The sequence below is a fragment of the Corvus moneduloides genome, chromosome 1 (assembly GCF_009650955.1).
Source record: "Corvus moneduloides isolate bCorMon1 chromosome 1, bCorMon1.pri, whole genome shotgun sequence".
Taxonomy (NCBI): Eukaryota; Metazoa; Chordata; class Aves; order Passeriformes; family Corvidae; genus Corvus; species Corvus moneduloides.
The window spans coordinates 54,952,807-54,979,501 of record NC_045476.1 but is presented as its reverse complement, the minus strand read 5'-3'; the positions used below and the strand labels follow the sequence as shown (position 1 = coordinate 54,979,501).

Here is a 26,695-nt window from a genome sequence, read left to right as displayed (position 1 = left end):
TGGCTCTCTCTGTTTTGAGATATTGCTTAGCCAATCCTCAGTTCCAGGAAGGGAAATATAAACAAGTTCTATTCCATAATTATCTTTCACTAGCTCTTAGCAGTCTGTTTGATTCAGGGTTTACTTGACGAACAGATAAATGACTACATGAAACATTTTATCATGCTAAAAATACTACAGAATAAAAAGCACAGCAGAGTTGGCCTTCATATGAAAAGACCCTGAAACAAGGGTGGAACTTGCCCAAGGTGCATTAAATATAATCCTAGGTTTTCTCAGAATCAACCCTACTTCTTCGTTTTCAGAGCATATATTTTTCTCTGTAAATGTTCTTAGGACACTGTCATAAATCCAGTTGTTTGGTGTGTTACTCAGAAAACACTAAAATTCTGGGCCTAAAATCGCTGACCAAGAAATGTTCTGCCAGCAAGGCTTGTCGTAATTTATATTTCTCAGAGAAATCAAAAGGCACCAGTGGAGGCTTCTCTCTGTTTCTGCAATTAGACCTTAATCCAGTTATAACATTCCAAGTTCCAAGATGTGTTTTCCAAGTTTTCACCTACAAGAGAGATAAAAATAATGTAAATTAAATTTGCATTCATCTATTATGAATACTTATGGTAGTAACAATAATTAATGGGTAAATTCAAAGTTGCAACGGAATGAGAAAAATACTGGGATCTGAAGTTCTTCAGCTCTCTTCCTCTCTTTCCTAGCTTCCAATCTAAAATGAACTTGTATGAGGAGTGACAGGATGGCTGGGAAGGTTGGGCAGCAAAATCTCTGCCTCCAAGCCCTCCTTGGATCAGATGAGGTCCTACAGGGTCAGTGGTGTCTGAAACAAGCCAGAAATTGGATTTGTAGTCTCATATTTTCTTCTCTTCGTTTCCAGCTTCAGAGCCAAATTTGAAGGTACGTTCAAGATTAAAACAAAAGGTGACAGAAAGGAGAAGCAGTCCTTTACTCAGGAGGAAGGATGGAAATGTTGGTTCATTCAAGAAACGTCTTTTTGAGGTGACAGGTAATTAAGAATGGGGAAATTCTGTATCAGTTGCCACAGCTCACAGAATAGTGGTAGTACTTCAGAATTGAAACTGTTTGCTAAACAAAATGAGCATTTGCAGTATTTGGCCTTATCCTTATGATTCTTGCCTTGACTTTGCATTGATATTTAGTAGCTTCATGGCTTTTTGAAATGATCAGGCCATATCTTTATTCAGACATATCTGAATTCACTTGATATATCAGAATTGTGTCACACCAAGATAGAATTAAAAAACAGCTTGAACAAACTCACATCAGTGTCCCTGTAAATGCAATTCTTGTGACAACTTTACACAGTATGTCACGTGCGAAACTGGAACATAGATGTGAATGTAAGCATGAAATCTCCTAAATAGTTTCCTTATAAATTATTTCCAGATTATAGTTTTTCTACAGCTAATTTATTAATTCCATTTACTGAAGCCTCTATGAGGTTCTTGACATCCATTTCCTTAGTTTTAGCTGATTTCTTTACAGTTTGCACACTTACAAGTAAGGAATAAAGTGAAATATTTATCACTGGAGGGTTTTTTTCTGGATGCTATTGAAAGAGCAGAAACGTGAAACTAGATGTCTTCTTCTCCTAGATCTGACAATAACTTGGAGCCTTTCAGATTGCTGTTACAATTATTAATATTGGCTATATGACATTTTGGACCTTTCATAACCCTGATTAAACATTGTTGCCTGAAGTCTTTTTCCCCTTGCTTTTTATTCTTTTAACTGAAAATAGCCCTTTATTTAAATGCCTATTTATGCAAAAAGTGCTATTTTAATTTTTAAAAAATGAGAAAAAAACATTAAGTTTGTGTGTCGCCACTTCTGTGATACCTATTGAAAATACAATGCAAGAACTTCTACAAGATCAGTTAGTACAGCTGGATATGGAGTCACTTCAATAAATTAAAAAGATCCAAGTAAAAGCTAGGAAGCCTCCTGTAATGTCAGTCAAGGTGAAAATGTATTTTTGCATGAACTAAGGCATAAAGAGTGAATAAGCAAAGAAGTAACTATAGAATATTTGCTGCCACATTTAAATATTAATTAATTTAACTTCTTGAGTGCTTTAATTTGAAAGCTATCCCATGAAAGTGGGTTACTTCCACTAGTGGGTTACTCTTCCATCTTTAACTTTCTCAACTGTTTCCATTACATAAATATAATTTATATATCATTTATATATATAATTTTTGTTTATGATTTATATCAGTTTAGAATTAGAATAACTCAATACAACAACATACAATGAAGTCATCCTCTCCCCCTTTGTCTTAGACAGAACTTGGGACATTTTAAATCAAGATAGCATGCAGCCTTTCAAATCCTATTTAAATGTCTTTGCACATTGTAAATATTCCTTTGTATTTGTGCCAAAGATGAAGTGAAAGTGTGTATTTTGCCATTAGTAATTGTGTATGTAATGATTGGTCCACAATGGGGTCATCTCCTTCCTAGACAGAAAGGATGGCAGTAGGCTTCATGAATTGACAACATTATCATGACCTCTGCAGGCCTGCTATCTCTGTCATTTTGATCTCTTACAGAGGAAGGACTCTAGGCAATTAAAATGGAAAAAGTTCCTTTTCTTTGCTCATTACAAGCTCTGTGTCAGTGTTTCTGCCTGATACTGAGTAGCATAACCATCTTTGTGGGAAAAATAAATACTAAATTCTTCTTACGTGACACAGACAGACCAGAAGGGGAAAGACCAACAGTATCTTTCCTTGTTAGTTGTAAAAAGAAAACCAAAGAAATGGAGGATGAGTCGAGTCTTTAATGTAAGTAAATAGTGTAACCAAGAGATATTTTCAATAGCAAAAAAGCCCTATGCTATAAAGGTTATATAATTAATCAAGATCATGTGTACCTTTCCAGGGTGAAATTCATGTATGTTTAATCTGTTTTTCAGAATCCTCAGTCAGTAGCAGCTCCCCTGGATCAGGTCCCAGTTCCCCAAGCAATGGTCCGACTAGCAGTACAACAGAAAATGAAACCTCAGTTTTGCCACCTAACATTCAAGCTGAGGTAAGACTCATTATTGTTTAGATAATTGCTCAGGTTTCTAGACTGAAGAGGAGATTTGATCATGTTCACAAGCAGAGTAATTGGGATACCAGGACACTACAGGCTGACATCAAAGTACGTCATGTATGAGATATATCTTTATGTTTGAGATGCATGTTTAGAAGACTCTTTGGTAACAAAAGATCGGGGAAAAGCAGCAGTAATGCTACTGGAAGAGTGGGAGGGAGCTGTGAAAGAATATTACTTTCTGGGATGACCTGAAGAGGTGCTCAGTGCTGAATGCTGATGAAGAACTCCTGGGTACAAAACAGTGGTTTAGGCATTGGTGATCCTAACACTTACGAGTTAGGGTGGTCCCAGGTTCAGATGAGTGCTGAAGTAGATTTCTTTAATCACAGTATTGGAGTTAGGTGACTAAATCCTTGTCACATCTCCCTTTTATTTTGCTGTACCTCAGTTTCCTTGTCTAGGCAGTACTTAACCACCGTAAATGTCATTCCAGAATTCTTGAATACTTGTTTTGTAAAGTGAGATTGTAAACGGAAGGAATCTTAACTACTCCTTATTCTGTTTCATACATACGTGCCTATAACAACAGGAATGCAGATGGTAAATCAGTTGTGATCAACCTCATTTAGCACAGATGACATGCCCAAGTCATGCTTTCCATGGCAGTATTGTAAAGGGACAGTAAACGAATTCGACTAAGAAAGACTCAAATTCCGCAGTGTTCTGTATCCAGTGCCAATACTTACCGCAGTTCCTGCTTCGGTGGCAAGGTTTTCTATTAATTGTTGGTTTATGCTATTTATGTTAGAAAAACTGCATAAGAAAAGGTGATTTAACAGAGTTTTAGTTAATGGAGCTATTTCTCCAGGTCAGTGGCAGGACATTCACCTAAAAAAACCCCTGGAATGGGCAGTTCAACCTCCAGCAGTGACTTTTCCCCATAATGAATTAATTGTGTGTGTGAACTATGATCCAGGGGGCAGGTGGGTGACCTCTGCACACTGATTAGTAGCCTCTCTCTGGCCCGTAACCAAAAAGAAAAAAAAAATTGCATTGATGGCTAACATGTGGTCTTGTCTCATAGCCCCCCATATGTGATTGCAAAGAAACTTAAATGATGCAGAGTAAGATCCATCATTAGGATTAGATCAGATCCTAGTTCAGTGGAATTAAGTTGTGTATTTTACTACTGGGCATGTTTTAGATAGAAGTTGGTAATATGTGGCTGTTATTACATGCTGTATTAAACAAGAAGTCTTATCCAATTGGATCTTTTATTGATTTGAGAATACTACAAAATGGAAGGGCAATAACATCTCAGACTGATACATGGTACTTGTTGCTTTGCATGTTACAGTTTCTGGACACTTGCACCATCAGAAATACATACAGCCTGGTCAGGCTGGTGGTCTCCGGAGATTTGGAAAGGTTGTAGCAAGAACCAGCAGAGTTCTATTCTGCTTGCTAATAGAACATTGCATTGCATATTATTTGCCATTTCTGTGCCAGACACCAAAAATTATAACCCCAACGTACAATCAAAGATGCTCAAATGAGCCTAAAAAGTTCCTTTAGAAGTTGAGCTCTTCATGCTGGCGTCAGTCACTCCACTCAGTGAAATGTGCTAAGAAGCTGAAACTACAGACTTCCATTTCTGGATCCAGTTGGGGATTTCTTTACCTCTCTAGTTACTTGACTTTTAGTACTGTGGTCTTGTGGGTTCAAACATTTTTCCATAAATCTCAGCTTCAGTGATTCTTATTTCAGTGGGATTTTCTTTGGTCGTTTAACAGCAGCCAAACTCCTACATATCTCTTTCCTAGTTTAGTGTTAGCCAGCTCGCAAAGGCTATACAGCTAATCAATTTTTCATCAGATATGCAAAGGACAGTAGTTTCTAATAATAGGATGAGTGTTCCAAAATCACCCAAAAATATCCCTTGTTTTTCTGTAATCCCGCATGACTCACATCGCTGTTGTTTCATAATTGTTATTGTGACATTTGCAGTAAGTGTTGTGCTCATATCTGAGTGGGTGGATAGCTGCGGTTTTCATGGCAGCAAATAAAACACTTTTTGCTGGGGAAAAACAGGTTGCTATGACAGAGTCATTTACCAGTAAAACATGAGTCAGTACCATAAATGATTACACTCCAGTGCATGGACAGAATTAGAGCATTATCAGTAATGAAACAGATTTTTAAAGTATTTTTACCACATTTATTGGAATAGTGAGACTTTTAAGTGGTTTACTCTCTGGAGCAGACAGTCTGGTGGGTAGACGTTTACAATTTTTTGAATGAACAAAGATGCACTGCATATGCTGCAGCTTTGCAGATAATCTTTTACTATCACAGTTCCCTTAATGGTACTTTCACTACCATTTGTTAAAACACCGATCTCATTATATGAAACTTGAAAGTTGAACTCAGGATTTTAATTGCACCTTATAAATAAAATCCTGTTTTTATTAGGCGCAGTTGTCTCCAGTATCATCAAGGTTCACCGCAGTAGCTATTTGTCTCCTGTAGCATGCCATACACTTTCAGGTCACCTGCTGTGCTGGGGCTCAATCTTGCTTGCCTGAGAAATGCAAGCAGGATTGAGCCCCTGCACAGCATGTCCCTTGAGTTCAGAGGGACAACCTGCTTTAGTCATGTGAAAAGATTAATTTTAGGCATTCACGCTCTGGTCAAAAGCCATTGAAGGCAATGGAAAGTTTCCAGTTGGTGTAACTGGGCTTCAGATCAATTTCTTTCTTCTATTTGTGCTTTGGAAAGCAGTATTTCCTAGAATATCACTTGATTATACAGGAGACATAAATTACATACGTGCCAGATAAGCACATACTTGTTTTGTGCAATCCCACAGGCCCGTGCTTTTAATCCTCAGCTCCTTGAGGTGATCTTTGTAAGGGGCTATTGGAAAAATGTGTAGGTTTCTGGCCAGCTGATGAGGTTTGTGTCAAGTGTACGTGAAGAGAGTCTAAATTAATTTTTTTTTTTTTTAAATCATCCCAAAAGCCTCAAGAAATATAATGTAAGTAATTGTGCATATTGAAAGCTGTGACAATTACTGTAGCTCCACAAGTGAGGAATATTAAAGTCAAGCCATTTTGTCTTTCCCTCGTAATCTATAAATGTGCATATAAACATGCACACATAGGTGCTCCTGCTTCTCAGCAAGTCCCACAGTGCAACTAAAGCGCGGTCACTCGTGGTTACTTGTTGATCATCGTGCACTGTTACATTGAGTTCTTGTACTCTATTTTGAGAAAGGGGATAACTTTGTTGACAGGCTATTTTAAGCATCAGTAAGCAGGATCTGTAGACCCAAGGAGTAGGTACGTAGAGGAGCAAGTAGGTCAAGATGCTCTTTGGGGTAATTTCGGTGCCAGTCCGAACCACCATGTTTGCATGTAGGCCGAGGACATGGTTTAGCCGTTGTGCTGCCAAATGAGTCTGTTGGCAACTCCTGCCTGTGCCACCATGGCAAGGTATTGTTGACCGTGTAAAAAGAAAAGCTGCAGCTGGGATCATGTATTTCTGCCTCTGGGGGACCCTGCTTGAGCAGGGTGGTTGGACTAGATGACATCCAGTGGTCCCTTCCAACCTTACCCATTCTGGGGTTCTGTGATACACAGAGGACCCTAATCTATGCAGTAGTGGACTACTTTTATTTTGGGAGATGAGGTTAAGCTGATGCTTAGGATGATATTACCTGAAAATATTTTGAAAAATGAATCACTTACCAAAGTGAAAATGACAGGTTATTAGCAGTATTAAAAAATAAATTACGACGCTTTTATTAATAAACTCCTGTTTTCAACATTAAACTCCTGTGGTAAATAACATCATTGCTTCTGCCTGATGAAACAGTCATGCCTGACCTTCATGTGGGAGAGCTATTCACCCTGCCACTGTTACTTTTATTAATTCAAATCTTAGAAGGTAATAGTGGCATACCAAAACCCAAATATTAAACATAAATCTTTCAAGTGGCTTTGTATCAATGCAGCAGTTGCTACAAATTTGATCATATTCTAGGAGTCACATTAGAGTGTCCATTTTCACTTAAATGTTTGTAGATTCCCTCCATAATATCTCCGTAGTCTTGACATACTTGGATTTATTCATGGTCAAAGGTGGATGTTATCAAGGCAAGACACTTTTAGCCAGGACTTAATGTAATATGCAAGTGGAGCTTCTTTGTTTCCTACACTATCTGTTGACATTCCCTAGGTACCAAAAGAAAATTACAGGGATAGACTTCTACTGTTATTGTCTCAGTGATAGGTCATATCTCCAAACAAACTGTATGAGGAAGGTTATGTTTTGGAATAACATCCTGTGTTTTTGTGCTTAACCACTTTTCATTGATGGTCTGAAGTTGCATTGTATTAACACGAAGTATTTTACAGAGTTAATTGATATTCCAGGTTTGTCCGGGGGAAAATCTACAGCTCCCCACAACATGCTTGACAAGTTATTATATTTACTTTAGTCAAAGCCCGAGTGTGCAGTATCCCTCTTGGAGGTGGTCTATTATTGGAGTCCCATATGCTTTTTGTTTGGGAAGAAAGCAGTCACTGTGTCATACTGTTACACAGGGTATTCTTTTTCAAGGATGTTGTTCCCTTGGGGACCATATCATGCCAGAGTTCCTAAGTCTAATAAGACCTTTGTAGCTCTTATTGTGTCAAAGTTCTGGGAGGGAAGCAAGAGTTAAACAGAAAATATAATTCAAGCAGCTATACTAGACCACATGTTGAAAAATATCACTGTTCAAACTGAAAGGCAAAGGCTTCAAAAAGATTCCTGATGTGGTAATCTTTTTATGTTTCTTACCAATTAATCTATGGAAAGAAAAAGGGCGATCTTTGTAGAATGTCTGGTTTTATTTTAAAGTAATTAAAAATATATCAGCAGTTCCATGTCCTTGAAAATTATATCACAAGTCTTCAAAAGAAGTGTTAAGGATTTTAACTTGAATGGATTAGGAAAGCTCTGAGGGGTATCCCATCATCAGGGAATGACAGGATGCTACTTTTGTATATATGCAGACAGAGAGAGAGAGACAGTCTGTTATTTTAAATGGCAGATGTGTCAATATGCCTTACTTTCTACACAAAATTTCTGCCTTAATGGAAGTAAATAGTGTGCCTCAAACATCCCCATATCATAATTTGGCTAACAAAAGACATGGACTAGTTAAAAAACACATTTCATACCTTACAGCAAAAGTTATGGTAACTGGAGTAAAGGTTTAATACATCCATATTTGTGATTCAGCTGGATATAATCCTTAATTCACTGGGTAAATTCCCAGTGAGTTTCTTGGAGTGAAAGTCCAGTTGATAAGAACTGATGCTGAACTGATGAGAAGTTCCTAAGATGGTCTAGGAATCCTCAAGATTTCAGCTTTGCATGGAACTTTGATTTACTAACCAAAGAATAATTGCAGACACATATCAGTTGTTTTCTTAAGAAAAGAACTATCAACAGTTTTTTTACAGGGACAGTAATTTTCCGTATCTGGAACTCCAATGGGATGCAAACCAATGAGTGGTACATAACTGGCTTTCAGCGTATCGGGATATGAGGATAAAATAGCCAAGATAAAAAGGTTGGACATTTACTTCTGTTGTTTCTACCCTTTATTCCAGCACCTGGTTTCCCAGCAACGCCTTTTGATACAGGATGAATCAGTGAACTTGTTGAGTCTGTACACATCCCCTTCTCTGCCCAACATTACCTTGGGACTTCCAGCAATACAACCTCAAATCAGTGTAAGTGACCAGTCTCAAGCCTTCCTGCATACGTATGCTTCCAGAAAACCTGCTTTCTGATTATTCTCTTTATTTTTAGCATTTTGGAACATAAGCAATTCAAAGTGGGAACCAGACCTCTCTATGCATTGGGCAACATCTGGATATTTAAGGGCACAACTTGAAAGCAATATTCATTCTTGATCTCAAATAAGCAAGTGCCAGTGTAGATCTTAGCTAAGTACGGGCCACATGCATTGCATTTATGCCAGATAACAGATTTCAGATGTGGAAGGAAGTATATGAGGAGATTATTTCATTTGAAAGTATGAGGAGATTATTTAGTATAAAAATTTAATTATATGATCATTTCTACCTGATAAATTACAGCACCTGCTGCTTTTTATGAGATTCCATTAGTGACCTAAACTGGGCTGGAGGATCGTAGGAGAAGAATGTCATATTCCTGTAGCTCAGTAAAGTACCTGAAAACTTTGCTACTGGTCAAAACTTACCTCCTTTACAAGAACAACGAAAGTAAAAATACAAATGTAGTTTTGAGTCAAAGTTCCATGTTATTTTACGGCTTTTTCAATACATTTACTGTTCTTAGCAATAACATGTTGCTGCAATCTAACATTTTAACATCAGGGACAGAACTTCGCAGGGAAAATTATGTAAGCTTGAAATCAGTTCTCTAGAAGCCTTAGCAAATTATTGTTTTTAAAGGATGGAAAAATTGAACATCATGAAAAGCAGTGCTTACATTCTCAGAGGATATCATAAAAAATTTCTTAGCTATTTCACAAAAATATGACTAGCTTCAACTAGCTTCAAAGTAAATTTATAACATTAAAAAGAAATGAAAATACGTTTCATTTGCTCACTCAAAACTTGTAAGCTTTTGATGTGGCCAACTAGCACCAAATATTACTTTTGGCACTAGAAAAAACAAAGGGATTGATTTATGCAAGTAACGTTTATTTCTGTTACTAGAATAAGCAGTTGCAAAGTGAATGCAAAGCTTACTTTGGTGGTTGTTTTCCAGGGGAGGGTGATAGCAGCGTGAAGTAAGCGTACACCAAAAAAATATTGGTGAAAACCTTGGTTTAGAATTTATGGAATTCAGATTATCAGAGATACTGTTTTTACCATGACATACCATAAGTGTTTATCTGCAAGCCTCAACATGCATATTTCTATTAGGTTATTATTCTTGCTGTAAAAATTGTTATTCTGCTTGAACTGCCATTTCAAGGTTTCTTTTTTTTAATAGCCTAAGAGCAAAGCAATATAAAGAACATTTGCAATGATGAAGGGCCAAAACTTCCAAAAGCTTTAAATCAATAACAGTGCAATTTATAAGGCACTTCAAAATGCCACACACATACAACAGCTCTTGATGTTTCTGTAGATGAGAGTTAACTGTGCAAGTTTGCTTTGCAAAGGGTAAAACTTACATTTGTGCTGTCCTTCAGGGAGTCAGGGAGTGCTCCAGGAAAAGTAATAGCTTCCCACTACTACAGGTAACTATTTTGTGTTGCTGATTGGCTTGCTGTGTGATGGAAAGTTATGTGAAAAACCAAGCCTTGCCTATTCCAAACTCAACGCAAACTATTTCCTCTGATACTCTAGTTTCCTGTGCAGGAGGCTGTGGAAAGGTGTTTAGGAATTTTAAGGATAGGTCCCGTCCTTTCATTAATAATGTTCTAACTAGTAGTTCCTTAATGCTTTGGCTTTTATTACTGATTTTTTTTCAACTGGTTTCATTACTCAGTTTCTCACAGCATTACATTTAACTGGCATGTTCTTCCTTTTCATCTCACAAAGTGTAGGATAGGGATGTTAACCTTTTCTTCTGTATGTGTTTGTAATAGATTGACATAAGACCATCCAGTTAAGTAAAGGTATAAATGTCCACTTCTCTGAAAAGCAGTTACCAATGCTGTTGTTCTTTGACAGGCTTCATCGTCATTCAAAGAAAAGCAGAAGGGGGAGACCCCATCACTTAGACAAGGAGTGGCCTTGGCTGGACAGTACGGAGGAAACATTCCTCCATCGTCAACTCATCCTCACATTGCTTTGGAGGGAAAGCCAAACAGCAGCCACCAAGCTCTCTTGCAGCATCTGTTACTGAAAGAACAAATGAGACAGCAAAAACTTCTTGTGACTGGTAATGATCAAAGCTCCAACAATACTAATTTAAGATGTTTTTAATGACATTTGTGTTTAATGTGCGGTAATACAGATACCATACATCCTAACTGTTGGGAAAAGTGGAAGGGTGGAAGAAAAAAGGACAGTATCATTGTTTTCCCTTTTAGTGATTCTGTTCCAGTCTGTTAGCCTGAAAGAATTCAATGATTACAGAAAAGAGAAAATGATTACTTCATCACATTCTTTTGCAGCAGCCGAACTTCCCAGCATGGTGGGGCACGTGGTACACGTCCCAGTGCATCAGTGCAGATGCAGAGTTCTGCAATATACACCCCTCTTCTTACTGAAAGCTTTCTTTCCTGTTAAAACTATTAGTCTGTTGTTTTTCACAGGGGAGTGAAATGTCCCTGTTTTGCAGGAGTGGTTCCTCTTCATCCACAGTCTCCTTTAGCAGCAAAGGAGAGAGTTTCACCTGGCATAAGAGCTGCCCACAAAGTGCCTCGTCACAGGCCACTGAACCGAACCCAGTCAGCTCCTCTTCCTCAGAGTACTTTGGCTCAGCTGGTCATCCAGCAGCAACATCAGCAATTTTTGGAGAAGCAGAAACAATACCAGCAGCAGATCCACATGAATAAGGTGAGTTCCCAAAGTAAAGGATTTCCAATAAATTTAAAGGTGGATAACTAAGAAGGAAGTTTAGTTATTGGTGACATGTCATCATGGACAGTAGAGAGGTTCTTGCAGGAGTATCTTTTTTGTTTATATATAGTTCATATAAACATTTGTATGGATCTTAATTTCAAGGTTCTGAAATAGGCTAAAATTCAACAAAATAGAGTTCAAAGTAGCCCACAATTTTACCTGGCAGGTGGTTTCCCGTTGAATGGTAAATAATGCCTTAAAAATTGGCATGTGTACTTCTGAGCTGCAGTAATCACTCCACTTGCTACTTTTGAATTGTGTTAAAACCTTTCTCATTGTGGACTGGAATGTTGCATAAATAGATAACTCATTTGAACTCAAATCAGCTGATTAAATTTATCAGATTTATGTAAGATATTTACTAAACATTTGCAGAAATTTTTAATCAGTGTTTATCAAACTGACATTTCTCTGTGAGTAACATGAAAGTTTGTTACCTATGTGGTAATATAAAACGACCATATAAAGAGAAAGAGAAAAATGTGCTGTTGCTGATATCTGACACAGGATTGAGTTGTGTAGTACAAGGTTCCCTGTACAGTAACACCTTATCCTGAGCAAGCGCAGGGGGAGGAAGAAAAGGGACCGTGTATTAATAAACAAAGAGCAGCAGAATCTAAATAGATTTATCAGGAAACAATACTTCTACAACAAAATCCAGTGGTTACCCAGTCTGAAATTAAGATATGCAAGTAATTACATGTTTTTATTTGGAGAACATTTTTCTGCACTTATACACAACTTTCCAAAAGTTGTTTGCTGAAGCTCCACCGGTATTACAAAGGTATTAGTTATGCATCCTTAGTTGTCTTCTTTTGTTTTAGCGTTACTTAATAACTATATATATGAGGCAATGTCAAAGAAGAAAAGATGAAAAGTGGACGTTCAGCTCTTGTACCTAAGGAAAAAAAAATCAATCCACCTTACTTACTGGGTGAATTTCCCAGGGGTTACTGATTCTTTGGAATCTACTAAGAATTCCCAACAAAATTAGAAACAAACCTAGAGTTTAAGTACATAGTTTGTACAGTGGTTTGGTTATTAAATCTTGTCTTAATTAGGAAAAATGAAGACCAGAAAACTTCAAAGTTCAGAGCTGATCCTTGCATGTTAACCCCTCTCAGCTTGGGTGTTTTGATTACTCAACTAGGACTCCAGTTGGCTTTTCTTTGAGTATGCATTCCATATGTTTAATCAAGATGGCATATGTATATCTTGTAGCCTCAGGTTTTGAAAATATTTCACCTTCCCTCAATTGTCTGAAAAGAGTATTTAACTGGTAAAGTACTGACTCTTTGTACTACAAACCCATCAGTTCATGCATTCCTCACAAAGCAAAGAACCCCACTGACATGTTTTTGTTAGGTAGTGTGCTTATTGATGTAAATTCTACCATAGCATTTGGGGGTATGTGCTGTAGCATATATGAACATTTGTCCCCAGTGTGAAAATTAAACTTGAGGCACATAACCATATATTTCTAGATGGGATTAGGAAGTAAAAAGATTGGTTTGTGATAATGCTTATTTCAGTAACTTTTTTTTTCAGTAGAACTGCAACAAAAATACATGTTAATGAGAATAATTCACTCTCATACTTGAAATACACCTTCATTCTCACATGGTTCTTTTTGATGAAGAGACAAAACTGGTGAACCTAGCTTTTATTCTGTGCAGTATAGGCTATACACACATGCAGATAGTGGAAATTTAAGTCTATCCTAGGGCCTCTGTCTGCCTTGAACTCCCATAACCTACTTTTGCCCCAAGAGCTTCTCAATCTCCTTTACTCCTATGCCCAGAGCAGCCAGCCTTCTTCAGGAGCACAGTAACTCCTCAGAGCAGCAAATAGCTGAGGAGGAATGAGATCATGTTGCAGCCAGAGAAGCAGTGGGTTTTCTGAGGATGCGTGTGATTTCTCAGACCTTACTGTTTGCAGCATCTAGGTTCTTCTCCATTCTCAGAAGAACCATTTTGAGGAAAAGTACTGAAAAATGCCAGAGCTCTAACCATGTACCTGTCCTCTGCAAGGACACAGAAAGCCAGGGGGCTTCCTTATGTATTTATGGAACTTGATTTTTAAAAACTGAAATTAAAGGGTAGCCAACATGCAAGAGAGTTTTAAAAAGATCACAAAAGATCAAATGGTGGAGTAGCTTTTAAATAGTGAATTTAAAGCTATAGTCTTTAACTTTTTAGCTAAATTTCAGATTGAACACCTGTGACTACATAAGGTTTTTGAACTCTGCTAGCATGGTAGAATATACTTTGATTGGTCTTAAAACTTGCCTCTGTTCACAGTTGAAGTTACTTTTTCATTACATAATTTGCACAACTTTACAATCAAACTCTGCAAAGCAGATTAATAGTTATTTGAAACTTTAAACAGTAGATATTCTAGACCAGGTAGGAAAGCAACCTAGTATTTTATTTCTTAGGATAAGATGAGGCATGTATCAAGTAAACACATGAACTTGTTTTTTTTCTGTTGTTCTCTCCTTTACTCTTCTGTTCAGAGGCTGTATAATGAAATCTGCACAGAGGTGCAGAGAATGCCTTTTCATTCATGGAAAAAGCAGAGGTTTCATTTAATAAGGAATACTCAAGGATCCTAAAAGTTTTGGTAATAAAGATCAGAACCATTTTAAGCTGTCAAGACTGTGAAATGCTGGTTGATCAAAAGCTTAGAGCAAATCAATATCTTCTTTTTTTTTTCTCTTTCTCTTGACATTTTATTCCTTATGATTAGGATTTCAGTACTTAAGCCTTTAGTCTTCAACTGAACCCACAATTTGAATGTTTGCCCTGAGTTAAGATGATAGGGCATGTGTCAGCACTCCCTGAAAACTGGTTTTGTTCAGATCTCTTTGGCTGACTTATAGATGTAACAATAAAAACAGGAAGAGAACCAGTTTTTCCCCACCCCACTGCTCTTGTATTTATCTTGTATTAAAAAACCCCCACAAATATTTTCTTTGAGGAAAAAATATACTTCATGAGCAAGCCAGTGGTCCAGTGAGGGTGATAACAAGCAAAATCTGACATAGGTCAGAGGTAAAGGATTCCCCTGGATCATTTACATTTTGAAAAGAAGCAAATCCTTGCCAAAAGGTGTGCCTCTGTCCTTACGAGCAAAGAGGAGATCCCCTATGGATTATTTCTGGTCAGCTGTCAGATGCCTGGCTTTTGATGTGGGAAATGGTATATGTCTCCACTGAAGTCTGACATTTATACCTGTGGGATCTAGTACGCTGACCTTCTGAAAACATTCTGCAAATGTTGACATCTCTTCCAAAAGTAGGTAAAAACCCTTGTCCCAGAATTAATAATGAATGTGAAGTAACCTGAACTCAGCTTGTCTTAGGGAAGACTGGCTTTACCATTGTCAGCTTTAATATACTTCTGTCCAAATGACAGCTTGTTTCCTCATATGCCCTTTGATCACCATTGCAGATCTTCATTCTGCTCAATAAAGGGAGACCAAAGTCCAAAACCCCCAGTTAAAATTAGTGCAATTGGATACCAGAAGACCACTACTACAATAAAAAACTTAAAATCTTGATATTATTGTGTATATCTATATTGTGTATAGCTTTGACCCAGCCACTTGCAGAAAAAAAGGATTTTGATATAACTAATCTAAATGCAAAGCCCCTAGCAGAAGTCCATGTTCAAGAAAATCTCAGAAATCAGAATGTGAAGAGTACATGAACAAAGCCGTCTGTCTTTAGAAGTTATTTTTGCCATCTATGATGAATAAGGTCTGCCTCTACTGAAGCTGAACTAGCACTGTCTTCACTGGGGCCAAGATTTTATTTGATCAGTGCAGGAACCCTATTTGTGTTCTTAAGTTATGTATTCATAGCATTTTGGCAATTTGTTTTCAATGGTAAAATTCTCTGTATTGGAGAAGTAAAGGGTAAAATAATGGGGCAAATGGTAGTGTGCTCTAAAGTATGGGAAGTGTATGGATAATGTTAAGGCTTATATAAGAAACACCTGAATTTCAGTTTTCATTCTAGGATGTCAATTGGTTTAAAGCATCTCTGGATAGGGAATCGGTGACCAGGCAAGTCTGTGAGGTAAAAAAATATATAGGAAGTGAATATTCATTAGTACTTGGATGGTGTTCTCAGTTTACCAATATCTCTTAATAAAAAAATGAAAAATAATACAGAAATTTATGTTGATGGAAAAATAGAACAATTGTCAGTAGGAATATTAAAATATTGATTAGATTCAGATTGAATTAATCATTCACTTCTCTGAATGATATTTAATAGACTGTGAAAGACCAGATCAGGTTCAGCAGCAGTATATCAATGTAGCTTCATTGAACATATTACACTGAAGTTTATTACCGCAGGCCTGGTTCCTACGGTATATCACCGTGTCCCGCAGCTATAGGGAGGAGGAGGAGAAGAAGATCCAGCAGGCAGGAATTGTGCAGCAAGATTGATTTATTTAATTATTTTACAAACTCTTTTATAGACTTTTTTCTTCATAGTCTAATTGGACAAAGGACCAGCCACCCCTTGGGGGTGATTGGCCAAAATCCTAAAACATCCATTATCAAAATATTTTCTACTATGCCATAAACAAGACTTTCCAAGGTTGCAGGTGGCTTGGTTGTTTACATTCCCTGCTACCTCTTCTGTGAGAGAGAAAAGTCTCTCACGGACTTAGAAAAATAACAAGAAGATCCTCACTAACAGCATTTTTGTACCTACAGAAGTTTTGGTTTTGCAGCTTACAAATCTGACTAGCATCTTCTGAAGGTGAGAGATATTCCTTCAAATATTGCCTATAGCAGGTGATTATTTGGACAAAACTAAAGCAACTGATGCCTGTTTAGAACTGGGAAATGCCCAGAGCATTTTCTCCTTTGTTGAGAACTAATGTTTAAGCCATAATGCAGGAGAATGATTTTGAAAGACAAATACATCCCTTAGAAATACTGTACTACGTGAGTAACAGAGACAACAGGAAGCAGGCACCACATTGTTTTCAATGCAGCTAACAATGTACACACAACACACAGAGCTGGTAAAGTAATCTCACTGCCATAGGGGAGAAGGGGAAAAAGTGTTCTGTAAGAACATACATGAGTTCTTAGAAGTGACTGCCATGTATTTAAAATGAACAATTAATTAAGGATAGAAGCATATTGGTTGTCTGTTGCAGGACTTTGTGGTTTTGTCTCTTTGTAAGGACATCTTATTTAAAAAGATAGGGGCTGCATCTGAAGGACTTATAAAATGGTCAGTTGCAGTGCCCAGATTATTTAACCATCCATTTTTCTGTACAACCAAGCAGGTTAGGATATGTTTGATGTCTTTTTTTTTTGATTGGACTCTTGCAGTTATACAATGGAGGTGATATCTGTAAATACTTCTTCTCCTGCTGACACTATTTACTTTGACTCATGCATATCCCTTATATCTTAATTTCCTGAAAACAAAAGCAAAAAAAATATAGGTTACATTAGCATGAAGGCAGTTTTTTAGTGACCACTTAAATTGGAATAGGTGATAGCAGTAAAGTATACAGGTTAAATATAACCAGTATGTGCAACCCGTAATTTATTAGGGTAATAAACGATGGGCTTGTTATTGTTTTTAAACATAGTCCTACTAAACCTCAGATTAAGCAATCACTTTTTCAAAATAAAAAAAGATGCATTAAAATTAGGAGAAAGTCCTGCATGTGACCTACAAATAAATTCAGGGAAAAGAAAGGTAAATGGGGGTTTAAAGTGGAAGGTTTGAACATTAAGCGTAAGCAGAAGTATCTAGCTGTGCAATGAAAAGACTTGAGCAGTGTTTCATTCAGAACACTTTCTGCTGTGTAATCCATCTTTAGATAGAGAAGATAGAAATACCAACTCTAAACTGCTATCTTCACATCTCTCCAGATACAGTTCTACTACCAGGAGATATAATTTAAAATGAGATGTTTCTGACTTAGGAGAACTGCCCAGTAATGATATTACTATAATTACTGGAATAGGTTGGGGCCAAACTGTCCTTAAAAAAAACTTCAACATATATGAAAGCATTGTGGTGATACAGAGAAAACAGTCAGCTGTGGCTTAGCAGTCTGAGCAGCAGAAGGGATTTTCAGGTTTTGGGTCATGTCCCCCCCATTCCATCCACGCAGTTTGATCATGCTCCATCGTATGAGAGGACATGACTGTAGTGCCTCATAGCCCCTTGCCTGAGGCTTAGTTAAAGTCACAGTGGAAAGGGTGTTCTTAATAAAGCTTTGCCGTAAAGAAGATAAAATAAATACACTTTGTAAAGTCTATTGAGCAAATATATAAAGACTTTAATTTTACAGGGTTTTAGAAAATTTAATTTGCTTATCTCCTCCTGTTGCTGAAATCTGGAGCAAATCACCTACTGAGTTCCACGGCATGGGAGCCGGCTCCAAAACAGGAACACTGCAAGTTGAAATGCACACAAATACCACTCTGAGTCTCTGCAGCCGCCCTACGTGTGGTTGTTCTCTCCACTGATTGCATGCAAGAAGTGTTTGAAGGTGATCCATGTATAGATGCTATACTGCAGTCCATCATGTGTTCCCTCAGAAAGCTCAGCAGCAGATCTGTACCCATACAGCAGTGTAAAGAAGACAGAGCCGGACATAAAAGTGAAAAAGCATAAAAGAAAGGAGAGCAGTAATGAGCTAAATATGTCTCTTAACCTTGCTGTAGGCATGCACTCATTTTCTCTTGGCTTCCCCTCCAGAAAACCCACCTGGTGTCAAGTAACTGGCACAGGGAATGGTTTACAGATGGATCAGCCTCAGATGTTTCAACTTGTATTTGCTCACTAGCAGCCAGCCATGCAGCCTTACCTGCCTTTCTCTTCCTGCTTGAGGAGTGGAGAAGGCTCCCCACAAATGGGTAACTAATTAGTAATAAGAATAAGGAGAATAATAAGTGAAAGGAGTGTACCTGAGCTGATTACACGCAGTTAGCTTTAGTACTTCTTGGTCAGTGTCATCCCCCTGAGAAACAACTGGAAAAGATTTATAGGTTTGATCTGAGAAATTTTTCAGATGCTGCGTAATAAAAGGAGACTCTCCACATTATTTGAAGTAGTAAGGATTGCCCAGTTTAGGGCATGCCACCTGCAGCATACAGGATATTCATGTTGTGATTTGCAGTTACTAAAGTAATGAAGAGGGATTTTTTATTTGTTTCTTTTTAGTAAGCCATTAAACTCCCATTACACCTCAAAAATGAAGGTTTGCTGTGAGAATAGCCAGACAGTCTTCCTCTGAGGAATTTGTTTCTCCACTGATGTGAGGCATATGCATCAAAGTATCAACTGGAACTGTAGAAATTTGTCTTTCAACTCTGCTTTTTGACTTCATAGGATTTTCTAAATCCAGCTGCAGCTTCTTGATCACAGTTTACTTGACAACCCGGCATTTTTCTGTATGCATTAGCAGGCTGAATGAAACTGGATGGTCCGTGGTTTGTGACAATAACAGACATCCTGAAGCCATCCATATACTCGGTAACTGAGTACATAACACTAGCTAAAACTCAGTTTGAAAGACATGATTGATGGTTGAGGGGAGGTATCTGGGAAGAAGAGAGTACGTAAGAGTAATGGTAAAAGGTGTTTTTCCCCTCTCAGGATATTTGACTTCGATGATACAAAACAGTATTTACTTGAAATCAAGCAGGCCAGTTGGATAAATGATAGTTACTTGCTTGACCCTGCAACTTCTTACTCACATGTCTGATTTGTGCCTCTTTTAACAAAGCGGGGAATTTTTTCAGTTTCGGTTTTTGGCTATGTTTGGAGTATTTTGGAATGCATTGGCTTCATCTGAAATAGCAAAACACAAACTGCACATGATTGCAACGCTCAGGCATCTGGCATCTCTGCAGAGCTTTACAACAGCAGTTACTGGGCTAGAACTGGTGTTGCCTGGGTAGCTCTGTTATTAGATCATCTTTGCTGGAGCTGGGATACCTGTACAATGCACCACAAAGGCTGTAGTCCTTCCAGTCATGGACAGACAAGCTTGTAGTATCCTTGTGCCAGGGGATAGGGGACTGACATCAGTTCTTTGTCACTTCTCCTTTGTTGGCTTTCAGTGCCTTCATGCTTTAATTGATAGAGATGTTTTTGTGAAAATTCTCTAATTTGCTTATAACAAAATATTATAGCTTAATAGTTTGCTTATATTTTACTGTTCCTTTATTATTCTGTGTTGTGGAAAATTAACTGTAAGATGGCATTTCTGCATTCATGTTTGAAGAGCATGAAGACTAATTTCTCTTGTTTACCAGCTGTAACGGTCTAATAGCTGTGTCATGTTTTTCATTATCTTGCCTTCTTTTTAGTTTATTGTTATTTTATAGCACTCTATATAGGTATATGGTATTTTCTACTGCAAAATAAAAAGTGGCCTTTTGCTTAGGGACTTTTGTTCTTTTTCCCTTGTACATCAGTGTTTTGATGGCGCACGGCTACATGGGTTTGCTGTGGGCACTCTGATTTCATCCATGCAGATCTCGTACTTGGTGTTTGGCATCAGTGAAAGGAGTCAGTACTTGTTCCCCTCTTCTCTTTCCAGATGCTTTCTAAGTCCATTGAGCAGCTCAAGCAGCCTGACAGTCACCTGGAGGAATCTGAAGAAGAGCTTCATGGAGATCACTCGATGCAGGAAGAGCAAGCTCCTGCCAGCGGTGCCAGCGTTAGGGCTGAGAGCAGCAGTGCTGGTGTGGATGACAGAATAGGACTGCAGGTGGGGGCTGTGAAAGTCAAAGAGGAGCCACTGGACAGTGATGAGGATGTTCAAACCCAGCAAATGGAATCTGGGGAGCAAGCTGCTTTTATGCAACAGGTAATAGGCAAAGATTTAGCTCCAGGATTTGTAATTAAGGTTATTATCTGAACATGACATGCATTTTCTAGGCTTTGATAAGCAACTGTGTTTTGTTTCACTGAGCTAGGAAATCCTGATTGACCATTCGAAGAATTTAACAAATGGAGAAGTGTTGTATGTACACTTGAAAACATAGTGAAGCTCATCCTTATGGCCACTAATTGAGAAAATACCTGTTGCAGTCAATTATTCTACATAAATCTTTGCATAATAGCTGATAGACGTTGTGTTAGCCCAGAAATACCTTACATTGCTTAGTTCTAGTGAAAGAGAACTCGTATCACCTAGCCTGTTGAGATCAGCAATTGATGGAATTAGTTTCCAGACCTGATTGATGAAACACTTTTCTGATTTTGAATCCTCTGACTTCTGCTTTCAGCTGTCTGTATATATTGTATCATACTGTAGTCTTGAACACTGTTAATGTTAGGGTATTTTTTTCCCCAGTAGACAGGTACTGACTGCTATCTTAGTGGTCCCAGGCTGGTGTATAAAGTTTAATTTAGAGAAAAGTACAAGGTGGATATAAAGAGGCAAGGCAAGGCACTGTTTTAAAATTGCATTGTTTTCTTTTTTGCACTGCTTGGTTAATTTTTCATTCTGTCTTATTTGATGACAATGTCCGCAGAGACATCCTTAAATGCAGCAGATGCAAGTACTGGTGAGAAGCAAAATGCAGCGTTAGGTTCCAGTCAGTTACTAGGACATTGCACGAAAAGCACAGAACTGTTATTGTTATCATCTGATATCCAATCACTTGCTTGTTTTTTTTTAAATGAAGACTAATTGTACAATATCACATAACCTTTACCATGGAGTCTCATGGACAAATCCTAAAATAACAACTGTGCGTGGAATGCCACCTTGACAAAAGGCAGGTTCAGCTCGCCTGGGTGCTTTAGCCAGAGCTGAAAGGCGCAGCCGTGTGTGAAGCGCGCGAGCTGCATCCCGGTCCATCCCTTACAGTCGGCAGAACAAGGCTGGGTGCAGTGCAAGGCCCTGTTTATTTAAGTCGATATTTTGTCAGGTCCCTGCTGTTCTCCTGCAGAAAAGTGATTTTGGGAGGGGGGGCAGGAAATGCCTTATGGAAACAGGAAGCCCAAGTGATTCATGTGCTGAGGAATGCGGGGCAGGGGGGACGGGGCAGCGCTCCCTCTGTTTTTAAAGGCACTCTATGAATTGATTTATTGTCAAAGAAAATAACAAAGCGAGTAGGGAAATTGTTAAGGAAGCTTTCCAGTGAAACATTTCCTTCATATTCCCTTTTGATATGTTTACCTTGTTTTATAGGTTTACTTTTGTTAAGCTAGTTAAAGATTCATTGTATTAAGATCCCCTTTAATATGGATAATCCCAAACTGACCTGGACTCCTTGTCAGGTTTTTTTCTATTAAAAATATTTATATTTCTAAAGCTGAGGTATTTTAAGGTGCAGTATCCGGTTTCAAAAGAGATAGTTGTTTTGCCAAATGTAGAAATTGTTCTAAAATATGTTACTAGCATGTGTTGTTTACATTATGTTCTAATACTATTCAATCTCTTCTAAAATTTTGCAACTTCTAAAGATACATTATCCGTTTTCCTAGAAGGTCTAAAAAAGAATGACTAAATAGCTGCTGTTAACATGAAAGGCCTCAATAGATAGAAAAATATTTAATTGAGAGAAACACAGGTGATTTTAATGTGTGCTTCATATTTGAACAGAATTTTTTCTCCATCCTGGATGAAAAAAATTACATATACATTCAAAAAGTGAAGGCTATAAAAATGAAATTATATGTGTTTCCCATTCTGTATATTTTTGATTTTCTTTCAAATCTGACTTTAGCCTCATCAAAGAGGGATAGTGCATCTTTTAAAATACATTTGTGGAAAAATCTGCAGTTGAGAAGAATTTTGTACAATATCATTTCAAAGACATGTATTCAGAGAAGACAAAAGATATTTTTATAATGTCATTCAGGTGAGAAACCCCAATACATTAGTATACTTTCATTTCAGAATCTTTCAAATTTGGATAAAATTAAAATAAGAGAAACTACCTGGAACCAGTGAAAAGGAAAACTGGGTTTAAACAACCACATTTCTAATTGATTATTGTCTCTTACATTTTAAATCTACTGTATTTATTATAATTTACACCCTTAGAGGTGATCTCTTGTTTTGTGTTGTAAATATATTCTGTTTGTATGTTCCCTTTTTTTGCCTTCTGATATAAGTCTCTTCCTTTCTCAAATAAAGTTTTTTTTTTTAAAAGATCCCCTTCCAGATATTTGACTTTGTGTAAAGTTGGTAACTTAGTGGTTTTTTTGCTTTGTATAATAACCAGATATGTCTGATACACATCGTTGAAACAATTTAAACTTTTGGGAGCAAGGTTTTTATTTCACTATTCTTACAATAATTACACAAAGTCTTTCTTTTTGGTCTCTTTGTTTTATCCTACGTCAGCCATTATAAGTTTTAGTGAATGTGGAATAGTATTGATGCATGCTCATTTTCCCATCATGGCATCTGTCTTGAACATGTGATCATACCACATAGGAAAGGTAAAAGCAAATCCCGGTTCCTCAGCTTCTAATTATCCAAAATTCAGATGAGCAGTAATAATTTCCTGATATTTCTAAAACCTGCCTAGACCCCTGATCTGAAAATGTGCTTGTACTGACCACTTTGATATTCATCAAGGCCTTTACAAAACTAGAGTCCACCTGTAAATATGCTGGGGGAGAGGGAGTCCATGAACTTGGCATGAGACAGCGAAGTCCCAATGTAGAGAACTTCCATGAAGATGTTAAATACTGCGTGACATTTCCTGAACTTTGCTTAGGATCTGGAGAGAGAAACACCTTGTACTGCATAACAATTCCTGTTGCTACAATACATGAATTATTACTACCAAAAGAGTTTGAAAAACTACTGCGTTCTAGTTCTTATAACTGTTCATTTCATTTCCAAAGGCTCTAAGCAGCTTTGATTCTAGTATAACTTTAACTAAAATAAAATCTTATGTTTCAACAACATAAGTAGGTAAGAATAAATAGTTCTGTAAATCAAATTCAATTATTTTCACTGGTATAGCAGCAACGTAATGTTTCATCAATAATACAACCCCCCAAAATAGATAAAAGGTCAAGCTTTAGCAGATGAAAGCTTAAAACAAGCTTTAACAGTATAACATTGTACTTCTTGCCTCATTGTTTATAGTATATTTAGAATCCTGTGTCTTTAAGTAAATCATGTTTCCATAACAGGAATTTTATTGAGTTTCCTTTTGTTTAAATACCTGTGGTAGAATTAGAAGAGCAGCCATAATGTTTTCAATTTACAACATTCCCGTGTTGGAGACTGCACCTAGATTTTTCTAAATTATTTACCCTGCATCATGAAGGGTCATCATTTCATGAAGGAAATAATCATAATTTAATACAATTCACAAGCCTTATTTTTTTTCCCAGGCTGATGTGCATCTATTTTTTTTTTGAACTGGAGATGTTTATTCCGTCCTGTTTTCCAAAAGGTAAAGCCAGTATCACTGATAGCTGCCAATTTAAAAGTAATTGCTAATAAATGAAGGAAAATCCTTCATAATATTTACCTACTCAGACAGACATTACTGGAATGTAGATACTGTAACATTAGCCTTTTTTTCATCTTCTGGCATTAACAAAATAGGATTAAAAGCTGAATGCCTCAGCAGAGCAGGAGCACTTCAGACACTACCACCACTCATTTGTGCACTACCTTTATTCCATCTTCATTATCATCAAGATCACTAAGACTTTCTCCATGTTACTTAAGCCAACCATACCCTGTTTTTATCTTCACTGGAATTCTGAGGTAAAAATCTATAAACATTTGTCCCAAACAGCAATCTAAAAGTGTTTACTTATTTCTCTCCCTTATGAACACTTCACAATTTGCAGCCAAAATCAGCTAAGCTGAGTTAATTTCCTTATTGTATTCTGTCCTGCTAGCAGCATGTCCTACTTATCCACTTAAGAAATGTTTGTTTGATTTTGATTTATTTGTTTAGTTTCTGATTTCCTTATGCAGTTCCCATCATCTGGGTGGTAATGGAGCTTCTGTACCTCATTTCTCTGTGGAAGAATATAGTTTAGAACACCATCTGCTGAATTACTGGTTAGGCAAACAGAAGAAGAGCATCCTGGATGAAATTATCTTCACTGGGGTAGAGCAATAATCCAAGTCATTTTTGTGGAATTTTACTGCTCTATTTGATCAACTTTGTGCTTTGCATTTGTTTCTTTTTCCTCTTCTTTTTCTCTTCTGATTCAGCCTAACTTGGATTAAGATTTAAAGGTTAAAAATAGGATTAGCTCAAACTGCCTAGCCAGCAGAAAAGCTGGGTTCCTCAGCCATGCTCTCACTCACACACACACCCTGGCTTTGGAAGGTGCATCCTTTAGGAATGTACCAGTTTCTGGCCCCCATTTGCTGAGCTCGAGTGTCACACTCCTGCTTGTTTTGACTGTGGCCCATAACTCATCTAGCCTGTACAGAACAACTTCCCTGGCTACCTGTGGGCACACACATCTGCTGCAGTCACCCAAGGATTATTTAACCAGCAGCTGAGAGTTAAAGGAGTCCCCTTAGTAACTTGAAATCATTCAGCAGTGTGATTTGCTGTGATACATGGGGGCCTTAGACTACGGTTGTTTTGACAGACGAGATACTTACTTGTAAGTGATCCAGTGCCTTAATTAACCAAATGTTTTGAATGTGGCTGTGGAGTCTTTGTTTCATTTGTTTTACTTTATTTTCCATAGCTGTCTGGAAGTAACTGTGTTGACTCTTAGAGGTACATAGCCCTGAAATACGAGGGAGATGGTTTGGAGGATATGATGTTAAAAGCATCCCTCTGTACACTTGATCCTTCCAGGATGGTTACAGCATTTTTGGCCTTTAGAAGTGCTGTGAAAGGCAGGATAAATGGAAATGTAAGTTTTGAACAATGTCAGACTTACAAATAAACATGCCCTCCCCTCTCCTCCCTCCTAAATTAGATTGACACTGCAGTCTTAGCTCAATTCATCTCATTTTTTGTAGGCTGCCTTAGCTGTTTCCTTTTACTTTGCAGCCAGTAAGAGATGCTAACCTTGCACCTTCCTGCTCTTCCTCAAGTCTGAGACTGCACAGTCCCAATAGAGCCCCTATACAACACAAGCTGGCTCTATGATTTCTGGGACCAGACACAGTGTGGATGGAGCAAGGAGGTGGAGTGCTGTGTATCTGGATTTGTTTTGTGAAAATTTTTCATCTATCTACATGCAGGGAAGCCTCTGAAGATTTAGCCTGCTTGTTCTCAGCATTATTCTTAAGGGCCTCTTCATTTCTACCAAGTTTCTAACTGTGGTCTTTAAAAACTATGTTGCAGGAAGAATAATTCTCTTTTTTTACACTAATTCTACGTGAAAGTGCATAATAATGTGAATAATTACAAGTAATTATTCTTTCCCAAGTAACTATACTTTCCCATCTCCAGCTGGATGGGAAAATTATCCTTTTTTTTTTCGGAAAGCCTCAAATCTCTTAACCTTAATAATTGCCAATATTTATTAGTTGTTAGTTATTAGTTATTATTTTTGTCTCCTTTTGTAAACTTCCAGTTACAGAAGGCAATAACACTTATTGTATCATAAAACTAATTTACTGAATTGTCTGCCTGTGTAGCATTACAATATAACAAAATTATTTCACTTTATTGGTACCCGCATGGAATAATGTTGACACTGCTCTATTTTTAGGTCCAAGAGATTTTATGCTTCTTTTCCTCTTTCAAATTCTTAGGCTATAGCACCTCGATACTTTTGTTATTGCTCCCATTTGTGAGAGAAAGCAGAGAGTCAGGAAACCACTGGGGCAACAGTAGGCAAAATTCCTTAATCAGGGCTACATAACTAGTATGAATCAAAAGCCTCCGAGTCCAGATCCCAGTAATTATCAGTGCACATTTTGACAGTTCGATGATACTACTTTCATGCCTTTGGGCAATTTATCATTTCCTGTATCCTACAGCACAGAGTTTCATTAATATTGTCATTGAAGAGGATTATGTGTTCT

At 37.5% G+C, this 26,695-nt stretch overlaps 1 protein-coding gene across 17 annotated transcripts in view; it reads left to right on the top strand.

The window, feature by feature from the left end:
- The window catches only part of HDAC9 (histone deacetylase 9), a 462,820-nt gene that overhangs the window by 251,944 nt on the left and 184,181 nt on the right, over window positions 1-26,695 (top strand). For 11 of the 17 annotated variants that reach the window (XM_032110318.1, XM_032110251.1, XM_032110312.1 and 8 more), the window contains 7 exons: window positions 893-1,021; window positions 2,954-3,069; window positions 8,742-8,864; window positions 10,322-10,369; window positions 10,806-11,016; window positions 11,419-11,636; window positions 20,300-20,569. In XM_032110318.1, coding sequence (XP_031966209.1) covers window positions 893-1,021; window positions 2,954-3,069; window positions 8,742-8,864; window positions 10,322-10,369; window positions 10,806-11,016; window positions 11,419-11,636; window positions 20,300-20,569 — 1,115 coding nt within the window. Of the gene's footprint in view, window positions 1-892; window positions 1,022-2,953; window positions 3,070-8,741; window positions 8,865-10,321; window positions 10,370-10,805; window positions 11,017-11,418; window positions 11,637-20,299; window positions 22,870-26,695 lie in introns of those variants that run through there. The other 6 variants (XM_032110286.1, XM_032110278.1, XM_032110271.1 and 3 more) reach the window with 2 other exon arrangements.